Consider the following 12378-nt stretch of genomic DNA (forward strand, 5'->3'; position numbering starts at 1 on the left):
TGTTACATCTGACACTGAAGGCTGGAGTAATGATGCTGAAAATTCAGCTTTGCATCACAGGAATAAATTATTTTTTAAAAGTACATTCAAATAGAAAACTATTATTTTAAGTTGTAATAATATTTCACAATATTACTGTTTTTTCTGTATTTTTGATCAAATAAATGCAGGCTTGATGAGCAGAAGAAACTTCTTTCAAAAACATTAAAAATAGTAATGTTTCCAAACTTTTGTTCTGTACTGTACCTTAACTGAAAGCTGAAGTTTTAAGAAAAAAATATAAATAACTTGTTGTAAAAAGTTGCTAATTTAATCCGGGAGTTTATTAACTTGTAACTGATTTCTTCTATATTTAGAGTTCTGCTAACTTTAGGTTTACAGTGATATGAAGTGAAATTCAAAAAAGAAAAGAAAAGAAAAGATTATCAACCTTAATTTTCTTAAGTAGAAAAGGAATATTTAAAGGAATTAAGAACTTTTTTCAGCAGTCAAGTCCCATTTATTTATTGAGCACTTTATAAAATACAGATTTTACACAATTTGGAAAATGTCAAAATCATTTTTCAGCTCAGTTTGGTTCAGAGGTTTTTTAGTTCAATTCAGTAACTGTAAATGTTGCAAGGTCAAACAAGTTCAATTCAGCTCTACAGAAGGCAATATAGCACCATTCTTCAGCTCAGTTTAGTTCATTAACAGTGTCAGTGTTGAAAAGTGTTGCCCTCTGATTTTTTTTTCATCTGATGTCAGTGAAGTTAATTTGAATCACTGAATATTAATTGTCTTTTAAACCCCAGCTGGGCAAGACAAAGATGACGGTGGCATAGCGAAGCCTCATGCTGCCATTAACTAAGGTGACTGTGCACGTAAGGTACAGGCAAGGTACTTGGTTCTCACAAGAGTGAGGTGAGAGTTTCATACAGGTTGCAGTCGGAGGGAGAAATGTTGAGAAACATGAGGGTCTTGGCATTGCCGCCCAGTGAGTCCTGCATATGCTGGGTCAGCTTGTTGTTATGGTAGGACACATGAGGCTGCTCCATTGACAAAGCTGAAATTACATCTCAGAGGGCACTCCAAGATTTGTTAACAGAGTTTGCCTCCTGGGGAACAGATTGTTGTGAGAGAATCCAAGACAAAAGTTGGGGGTGAAAAGACTTTTAAAGTTACATACTTGTGGTCACAATGTTGCGGTTTGCACATCCCTGCTTAAATAATGCAGAGTTCACCAGCGCTGGTGGCCTCTTTTGTCTCTGCTCCATGGGCGAACACAAGCCCCTTTCTGTCCCTCACATTTTCAATTCGCTTGCTGAAAGCTTCAGTGGGGCTCACAAAGAGATCCTGTAGGCAGTCACTGTACAGCTCCAGCATGTAGGCTGAAACCTGAGGATGGGCAAAAGAAAGAAGTTTAATGTCTATTGTACATCATCAGCACAGCTCAAGAAACACATACCAACTACCAAGTGTACTTAAACTCAAATTTAAAATCATTATCCTCGATGATCTCAAAGATCTTGGTGAATGTTCTTGGAATGGTTCTTGGGCTCCTTCGATCACTGTCTCAAACCCCATTGTGAAGGTTTTCCCTGAACCCATATGGCGATACGCCAAAAAAATGTATATGGTAAATCCATTGATCGTATTCCTTTAAAGTGCCCCTATTATGGATTATGAAAGGTTCATATTTTTTGGTTTTGGGAGTCCCCAACAACAGGTTGACATGCAGGCGAGGTCAAAAAACACTTTCATTGTCTTATAATATGCATTTATTTTTACCTTACTTGCTCAATGACTCGAAACGATTTGCTTTATGTCAACGATTCATTTTTCCAAACCCCTCCTTTGCGTGAGGCTAATCTGTGGTGATTGGGCGATTGATCTCATTTTCATTTCATCATTAGCCTGTAATGCCTGATAAAGCAGCGTTTGTGAGCACAGTGCTGCTTTGTGTACAGTGTTACCGGGGAAACCGATATTTTACCGCTCTAAAAGCGGCACTTAGTGGCAAAGAATGAATTTGCATTTTCATTCAGACCAACTGAAAATACCAACAAGGGGACGGGCAATATGCTAATGTTTCATTGGTCAACATGAAATGTCTTGGGATTCGTTATAAAAACGACTCATATTAATGATTCTGAGTCGACTCATTCTTTTGAGAGACAATAACTCTATACACAGTGCACTTTCAGATTTAAAACTTTGCAGGATGTTTTCATTCACTTAGAGCTGTGTTACACATGGCATAAAAGGTCATTTTCAAAAAATCCATACTAGGGGCACTTTAATTTCCATGTTTAATACAATTCAATTTTTCATAAAAATGTATGCAAAGACATCTGGGTATCACACTTAGCCACTGCACTCTGTGAAGACCTCCTCCTGTGTGCACTCTGGTTTGAAGATCTTGTCAAACTGAAACTCACAAGGTCCTCGCAGAGATCACAGATTAGTCATCAAGACAAGCGATGATGGTGTGACCTCTTTTTGCCTGCTCTGAATATTCTTAATTTAAGTCTAGAAAATCATTAAAACCTTACAAGGGCAGAAAGCGACTGTAGCTAGTTTTATAAAAAAACAACGTCTGGGAAAGCAGTCAAGGGTCTTGGAGATATGGCCCAAAACCACAGATTAAATAGTAAATCTATCAGGCATAACTATCTGGCAACAATTCCTGTTTAAGAAACATTTTTATGTCTTCAAACTGTATGATGTCATATACTATGCCTTTCATGTCCTCCACCATGTTGTAGTACTTTTTCCTCAAGGTTCTTTTAGTTGTGTAGTTTTCAATAATCTTCTAGTTTTCATCTTTGATTTGCTTCAACTAGAGAGACAGGCAAGGAATATGAGGCCATAAATGGTAAAACAAGAAAAACTGATTCCAAGCTATTCAATCTCTATGACATTTTAAAGAGTCTATTATTAGTTTACATTATACACTGAAAGATATGTTTTATTGGCTGTCGTCACCTCTGCTTGCAGCTGCCGCCCCACACTTTTATCAGTTTCATTATTTTGGGGAATCCTCCTCAAATTTCTAAAGAGAGAGAGAGAAAGTAATCATCAGTATGGAGTGAGAATGTGTGCAGAATAAAAGTGTGTGTGCCGTACTCTGACTCTTTCATCCAGCTCTGCTGTCCATGCCGCAGTCGTGTCAGTCTCTAAGAATAACACTGAAATAATTTAATAAGCATTCATAAAGAGACTACTATTCATTTACACAGTTATTAATTTATCATATTTACCAAATGATAGTGGGTTTACCCCTGGTCTGATGCACTCCAAAGCCACCTGCATGACAACCTGCACTGAAGCTTAAGAATATAGCAGACAAACTGCTGTTTAGCCTCTGTTAGCTCAGCATAAATATAATGATCCTGGAATAAACAATGCAAGAAAGCGGTGTTGTTCAGTCATTATAAATTTGTAGGCCAGATTGCAAGACTAAAAGTAAGATTTTGTTAGCAATTCTTGTTTAATTTTTGAAATATGTCCATGTCAATTCATTTTTGAGCTAGCTATCACTGTGTGGAGTTCATATTGTGGAACAAAAAACAGAAGTGTCTTTAAGTAATGTTTTCAGACTTATTTTACTCATGTAAAAGCTGAGGAGGCGAGCGTATGCTGACTGTTCAGGATCTGTCACACGCTCTTGTCCTTCCATGAGCATTGAGATCTCTTGCTCCCTCTTCAAGAGGTTATCCTTTAAAATCTCCAGCTGAGCTTCAGCTCTATCTAGTGGTACATCTGAGTCACTGCTTTCCTGTTGACAGAGCAGAGTTCAGTCTTGCATTGCCTCGCATCAGTAAAAATCAATGCTTGGTAAATACTACAACATGTCCTGCTTGTAGGGAATCCTTCAGAATGAAGATATTCTTCACTGCTGGGGGTGATGTTTGTATTGATTTTCCTACCTTTTCTTCAGATGTATTTTCTGGTTCTTTCTTCTCCTGAATGGCCTCAAGCATCTCCTGGACATTCCCCATCTCTGCTCTGGCCAAATGCTCTATCAGTTTTCTATCAGCTATGAGATTTAAACCTGCATGCTTTTTAATATATATATTTAATCCAAGAGCATTTTTTTACCTTTATAGAGCCCCCCCCCCCCCCCCAACCTCATTAATACTTTATCTTTAAATTTAAATTCTTACATTTAATCTATAAATTCAATTAAAATAATGTGATTATTGTTATATCTCAACGTTATCAAATTAAATCATTTACACTGAAAAAAAATACAATTGCATTGAATAATGTTACGAGATTGTGAATATTTTTATACAAACAAGAAATAATGGTGGAAATTATACATTTAAACTGTTAAAACTCCAGTAGTGCCAGTAGTGAGCGTTTTATGAGTGAGTCACTGAGTTGTTCATTCAAGCAATTGGTTCAAACGGCTGATTCATCAGATGTTAATGCGTGGGATATTGAAACTTTGACTCAGAACACGGAATCGTTCAGCAATGAATCGGCTGGTTTCTGTGGACAGTGTTGCCAGATTGGGACGAAATTTGGGCTGGTTTGGGGTCAGCTTGACGTTATTCATGAGTGACAAATTTTTGCGTGATACTATCAGATTTTTAATGACTGTATATTCAAATAATCACAATGCCTAAATAGAAGTTAAAGAGTGGGAGAGAGACTCAACTCTCAAAACTTGAATTATTGTGGAGTGTAGGCTAATGTTTGTCACTGCAACTCCGAAATCAGAGCACATTTAAAATAATTAATCAAAACCGAAACTACATAACGTTATCTTTTATAGGATTGTTTATACGATCCTATCTTTTATCTTTTAAACGCTCCAGATTGATAAATCCTTGAAAACTGCTAGACTTGATTCGTTTTGACTGTGCAAAGTTCTATATTATGTTCTACTATGAACTTAACCAGAGGCTTCCTCTAGTTCTTTGTAAAATAACAGAGCGACACGAAGGTAAGCGCATTGTTTTTTGTTCGTTTTTTTTTTGTCAGATTATAATTCAGTATGAATTAGGCTACTACATTTTGAATGTCATGGTGCGTGCAAAAACGAGTGTGGAATACCTGCTAATTACGTTGCTTTTTTCATATTACTTAAATTGAGCACTTTTTTGCATTTAAATTGGATTATTCTGACTGACAATAAAAACGATGCATGCGTATCGGTTAAATTCTTGATTGCCGTTTTGACTGTCTGCTTGCATATTTTATTCATGTTCGGTAGCCTAATTCCCTTTAAAGGCTGTTTGCCCCTATTTGATTCGTTAATGGGAAACTTATTTAACGGTAGCCTATATTTATATTATTTTGTCGTCCTTATTTTGTTTTGAGGAGTTAAAAATGGTCCTTATCAACCTCGATTTACATATTCCATCACATTATTTTGATATTTTGGGCGGGGTTTTGTCGGCCTTTGGGCTGGAAAGTCCATCCAATCTGGCAACACTCTCTGTGGGATGCGTCGTGGTTCCGCCTAAAATGTAAGTGACCTAATATTGCTCTTGCTCATTGAACTGTTTTTTTAACTATTAAACAGTCGTACTGGTGAAAAGTTGTGTGATGTGATAACTAACTGTATTTTAGATGTAAAACCTTTTCGTTATTGTTTTTTTTTTTTTTTTTTACCCCAGCATGTTTTTGCCTATATGTAGTCTATATGTGTGGATGTGTTACCACAATCTGATACCTTTTCTTAAGTCTTGTTGGTTCCTCAATTGAAGCATTTTGTGTTGCCCCTCAAGATTTTCATTTATATCCTATAGATTCTGATCCCAAGAAAATGAAATATTACGTAAAAATAGCCAGGTGACAGCAATATGACAATAAATTAAAGGGATAGTTATAAAGTTGTTATTTTTGTTTTCTTTGTGCACAAAAAAAGTATTATTGTAGCTTTATAAAATTAAGTTTGAGCCACTTATGTCACATGGACTATTTTAACAACTTTACCTTTTTGTGCCTTGAATGTGGTAGTAGCCTACCCTTGCTATTCATAGAAGGTAAGAGAGCACTCAAATTTCATCAAAAATATCTTAATTTGTGTTTCGAAGATGAACAAAATGATCATGATCATTTTTGGGTGAACTATCCCTTTAAGGTGATAAACAAAAATGTTATAGTAGCTATACATGTCACTAAGATTACATCATGTGTTTAGATTTAGCCCTGAATGAGTAATTACATGTATTGTGTTCAAGCCAATGAGAATTTGGGAAATTAAGGAAGTAAAACCAAGTTGATGATGCTTATGACTCACCCTGACCTCCTCCCAGAATGGGTTTTTTTCTGGCTACTTTTTCCTGGTAAATTTCTATGATTCTCTTCAGGGTGTTAAGCTTATTTTAATAATGCGTCCTCATTCTAAGAGCTGTTTTTTCCTACACACATGAATATACTTAAGTGTGCAAAAAATCACAATGTAGTTGTTGTTGGTCTGACTGAATGATCAGTAAACAAGCATATCATCTGATTCTCTCGTGAGGCTATGAAAAAGTTCTCCTCCAGTTCATGAATCATCTCCTGACGTCTCCTCTTCATTGCAATCATATCATCTCTTATCTGTTGGTATGGTAACAGTCATATAGACAACTAAAATACATAGTGGCCTTTTTTTTTGTTTCTTCATGATAGCCCCTAGAACTGTTAACATTTTATATTAAATAGTTTACTATTAAAGCTTTTGAGGAAAAAAAAAACAGTAAGTCTTTTTAACCCACAATATCACTTATGTAAAGGTGAATCACTTTGGCCACTTTAATAAATTGAAGTACTGAATTATGTCTAGTATAATATTAAAGTAACACTTTAATATGGTTTGGTGTTGATGAAGAGGTACTTAAGCTTTACTAATTAAGTACCTATGTCAAACAGTTGTGAAACGCCTGCATACAAAATTTGGTAGCACTTTATTTTAAAGTCCTGTTCCCCATGTACTTTCTAGTACATATTATAGTAATTACAATAACTATGTAATAACTAGTTACTAACCCTGAACCTAAACCTAACCCTACCCCATGTATTTACCTTGTATTACCAGAACTTTCTTAGATAAATACACTGTAAATACACTATAAGTACATGTAAGTACACGTACTGTAAAATAAAGTGCAACCCAAAATTTCTTTAATGCTAACAGCTCTGCTTTGGGCAAACAAAACAAAAATGACTCAAGGTGTGTACTGGAACCTGTTGAGATTTGTCTTTTTGAGAACTAGTATAAATTCTGGTTTTTGAGTTGTTAAAGAATGTGTGGTAATAAATGGGCCTTGAAGAATCAACAACACGTGGCATCAGATGAGGCATCTCATTCCCACACTCTGGCCCCAGGACAACAGAGGGAATAACGGACATGTGATTAGTGCAAGAGTAAAACAAAAACTCTTGGATAACAAAAATAATGCATTCTTGAACCAAAACATTCTGGCTTAGGTAACATCTGATGGATAAATCAGAAAACAATGCAGAGTGGATAATAGCCATGAAAGTGTGATATATACTTGGGTTATGCATAGCTTAAAGCACTGGTCTCAAACTCAATTCCTGGAGGGCCACAGGTCTGCACAGTTTAGCTCCAACCCTAATCAAACACACCTGATCCAGCTAATCAAACTCTTCAGGATTACTAGAAACTTCCAAGCAGGTGTGAGTTGGAGCTAAACTCTGCAGAGCTGTGGCCCTCCAGGAATTGAGTTTGAGACCACTGGCTTAAAGAGTCACTTCAGGATGTCTTACACTTGCTCTCACAGAAGACATATGAAAATTAGTACATTTTGATCAGGATTTAAGTATGCCCCATCTCCACTGGCAGGACCTACCTTTGCCATTGCGTTTTGGACCACAATGACAATGTTCCATTTGACTCTACCTTCCCTCAGCCATGAGACCTTCAAATACTACATGCTGTTACAGTGACATTTAACTCTTCGGGCTGGAGATTATTTTACACCGCCTTGATAAGCATTTCCTCTACATGGGGGATAGATCAGTGACAGTATATTGTCTAGGTATTGATATGGCAAACAACAGGGTGCAGTAAATGTACAGTAGCAAGGTTAATTAGCTAGACTGGTAATTGTCAGATACACACACATATCCAATTAAACAATACCATTCAAGTATAGAAAAAAAAAAAAAAATATATATATATATATATACACACACACACATACATAACAAATACATACACATTATTTTAGATTTTAATTATTATTTATTTCTTGATTTAAAACTAAATTAACAGATTTAAGGTTTAATTAAATATGCAATTAAGTGAGATTTGAGCACAAAGTAATTACTGTATGCACTTTATTAAATAAACAATTACATAACTATCATTATATTTCCACAATAACACTGAATAAACTTTTTAAATACCTAAACAAGTCTGTACAAGACAAAACACATTCATATTTGTACCTTGGGTTTGTCCACCCAAAAATGAAAATTCTGTCATCAACTACTCACCCTTCTGTCATTCCAAACCTGCAGAATTTTTCTTTTGCCTATGGAACACAAAGGAAAATATTTTGAAGAATGTTGGTAAACAAGCATTTTTTTTTGGTCCACTATTGAAGTCAGCAGGACCCAAATCTGTTTGGTTACCGACATTATTCAGAATATCTCCTTTTGTGTTACACTGTATAAAAACATGTTACACAAAAAAGAAGGATTGGAGTAAATGATGACAGACATTAGATTTTTTCGGTTGACTTTCCCTTTAAGAACTCAAATACAGAGATTATTTTCGCTTCTTTTTTTATGCAGTTTCTTCTTGTAACATTTTCAGTGGCATAAACATCATGTTTAAACACATGTTCCAGATTTGCTCGCTTAAAAGACAAAAAACAAATGTAAATAAATCAAACATTTAAGGAAGATGGTTAATGTGCCTTTTTAATGTTTTAAAGGTGCCATGTGCAAAAATTGAGGTAAAAATATTCAAAAAATGACCTACACGCATCAAAAGTATGAGAAGAAATAAGGGCGATGATGTCATTAAAAAAATGTCAAGTTATAGTGCTGCAGAGATATCAACCTTAATTAGCAGTAAGAAGCAACCGCGCTCGGAATCACAAATCAAATCCGATAAGAAAAGGAGCCGAACCAGAGTAAACATCGGCACTGCTTTCAATCGCTGGAGACAACTGATGGACCTGAAAGAAATGAGGTTCGACACCGAACTTGCAACATTTATTTTGGATTGGTAAGTTAGATGCTGTTAGTATTTCGCTAGAAGTTTGTTTTATATGTTTGTGTATTTTTTTTCGGGAAGTTATAACATAGAAATGTATCGAAGGCTGTTCTATAAACGTGCTAATGTTAGCGATGGCTAACCGTAGCTGCGTTTGATAATTAGCTAGCTATAACTTACCCATTTTTTTATATCATAAGTAACCTGCTCTAACTAGTCTGTTGGTCTCCGTGTCCTCTTTGCTTCTTGGTTTTTTTGTACGTGAGAAAATTGATGTGTGGCGTGAAAGCGTGGGAAAAGAGTCAATTGCGTGTGTCTCACTGTGAATGCTTGAGAGTTGGCAGCTCTGGTTACGTTGGTTGGCGCTAGCTTGGTCAACATCAGCTGTCTGATGTTGACCAATGATGTTGACAGAATGCTGTCTGTCAAATTAATTTAATTCAAATAATGTGTATATACAACTCAATGTAATATGAACAAAACGAATACGAACATATTCACTGGTAAAGGTGAAGGGGAGTAGCTTGAAGATGTCATGTTTCAAAATCACTTGACATCACCCAGCGTTCCTCTGGAGGCAAAACGTCCTCTTATAGCAGCAGTTCTCAATTCCAGTCCTCGCGCCCCACTGCTCTGCATATTTTGCACGTTTCTCTTTGTTAACACACCTGATTCAGATAATCAGCTCGTTAGAAATGAGCTCCGTGCATGAACTGTTTTTCAAATGTTCATTGCTCCCTACTCTCTGAGCAGGGAAAATCTGTTGAAGTTTACCTCACATCGAAACATTCATTCACTGATTTGTGCTGTGCAGCGTGTTTAAACATGGACAACTGTGACATCATATACCTCTGTAAATCAATACAATTTAAATTCACGTCTTGCACACTTAAATGCACTTTGATTGGAACATATAGCTACGTTCGCTTCAAGAATCATGGCTGAATATCCTGTGATGTCCACTTCGCAGGGCACTTATGTTCGAATAGAACAAATGTCTAAAGTGCTAAGATAAACGTTCAAAATGTGCAGAGCAGTGGGGCGCGAGGACTGCAATTGAGAACCGCTGTCTTATAGGCTTCGGCTATGCTCTAGGGTTGTTGTGAAGGTAGGGGCGGAGCATAGAGACTATGCCATTTCTCGTTTGTTACTCTAGAGTAGACCGATTCACTTTATTGAGGCATACTGCCCCCATCTGGTATGGAATGTGGAGCATGACTTGATTTTTTTTGCCAGATATGACAGATGGCACCTTTAAAATCAAGTTTATAAAATTTGGTTAAAATTTTTTAAGTTATTTTAAGTACAGTAAGATGTCATAAAGATGAATTAGGTGTCAATTTAAATGTTAAGCTAATATTAGACAATATTTAGAGCAGAATATTTAGGCTATGTTTAGATTGTGGGAGGTGACAGGGACTTTCGACCCACCTCTATCTTTATCCTGGTCTAGGAGTGTGTTATGGTTGTTACATGGTGTACGCCACTGGACCTCTTCTCTCAGATCAGGAACACTGCCTGGCAGTTCCTCTGATGACCCAATGGCATGAGAAAGTACCACTCGTGTGGAGACCACTGGATCTTCATGCTATTGAGAAAGGCAGTGGTCTCCCAGGCACCTAGATACACAGAAAACACTGTGTTTTAGACAATTAGATGTTCATAGCCATCATGGTGTGGGTTTGAATCCTCGCATGAAGTAATATTTAACACAGTTTTTCTACTAAAATCACCCTGTTAACAGGGACAACAGCACATTGATAAACACTACTGAGTACTTAAAGTAAATCTCTGTGTCTGTGACCAATATTTACTGAGCTTTGATGACAAAAAAGTTATATATATATTTGAAATTGTTACTGCCTTGAGTTATTATTAACTGTAAAATGCCTAACAAATGCTAACTTGATGAGATTCATACTTGGCTTTAATAAATTTATAAAATGTTATTTTAAAAATATAATAAAATGATTACATTTTAACCAAGAGACATACATTTATATTCGATTCAAAAAAAGGAAAACTGAGGGCTTTGCCTTGAGAGAGAAACAGAGAGTCTGATAACACAAAACCTAAGTGATGTATTAAGATGAACGGAAGGAGTAGGCACTTGTGTGAATGTGATATTTACTTACATTGTTTTGCTGCTGGAGCAACAGTATGATTACGTAACTTCCTGTCTATAAAGTTCAAAGACATGGACACATTTTCTGCTCCAGAATTGACATACATGATGCCAGAGTGTTCGTATCTCTGTTTTGCTTGGAAATGATACAAAGCACACATGTCACAATGATACATTACAACACTGTTTGTAGGTTACACTCAGACGTGGCTGTACATGACACCAGCAGGATTCCTTCACACACACAAACATGCAAATTTAGCAGTGCTGTTCAATAGGGTACATGCAACTTAAACAATATCCACATCATATTTTAGAAATGGTCTCTATATTCCCCATCCATTTTGCTAACCAGGATTAAGCAGAGGGTGTGAAAACTTTTTTTTTTTTTTTTTTTGCTATGTAAACAAAAGCTACCTCTGGCTATAGACAGAAAAAAAATTACAATTTAATATATTTTGCTGTATCAGTCAGATGAACATTAAAATAATAAGTGAAATCATCACTATAGACTTTACGAATCAGATTAAAGGAATCAGTAAATCAGAGCGATTACCTGGATTCAGTGGTTAGCTGTAGGAAGACCTGGCTTGCAAACATAATAGAGAAAAACTGGAAAGATGCTTGTTTTTGTGAGGAACTAAACTCTCAATGCTTGTTAAATATTAACCTCAGTGGATGAGGTTTCAGGTGGGATTAGTTTGCTTGAATGGCCGACACAAACTGCAGACTGTCATCAGGTTTCCAATGTGTGAGATAGAGATTGTAATTAGATCTAGACAGGTCTATCTCTCTAGTCTAGTACAATGCTAATTGAAAACCTGCATTGTGATCATCCATCAGGTTTGTGAATTACTGACCATATGATTGGACATCATGTTCTCATGATATATATATATATATATATATATATACAAGCATTGACTTGTTAAACTTAATATCAATTTCTTCCATAAATAATCAAGTAGCCTTATTTGTGCTTTTAACTTCCAAACTTTTTTTTAAGTGAAATATAATTTAATAGTTCTTTATATAGTACAGACTGTTTCTATGTAGAAAGTTACATCTTTTTTTAATAGCA

The 12378-nt window shown here is 35.9% G+C and overlaps 1 protein-coding gene across 1 annotated transcript; it reads right to left on the reverse strand.

Moving 5' to 3' along the window:
- Nucleotides 1-1082: 1082 nt before the first annotated feature.
- Nucleotides 1083-12175, reverse strand: si:dkey-96l17.6 (uncharacterized). Its single transcript, XM_059549285.1, is given in 10 exon segments — nt 1083-1215; nt 1217-1377; nt 1448-1561; nt 1564-1639; nt 2345-2431; nt 2433-2488; nt 3722-3744; nt 9096-9102; nt 10587-10760; nt 12158-12175. Coding segments are annotated over 10 exon segments (771 nt in total). The 3' UTR covers nt 1083-1160.
- Between the last annotated feature and the right edge of the window lie 203 nt (nt 12176-12378).

This window comes from Carassius carassius, chromosome 5 (genome assembly GCF_963082965.1).
Source record: "Carassius carassius chromosome 5, fCarCar2.1, whole genome shotgun sequence".
Taxonomy (NCBI): domain Eukaryota; kingdom Metazoa; phylum Chordata; class Actinopteri; order Cypriniformes; family Cyprinidae; genus Carassius; species Carassius carassius.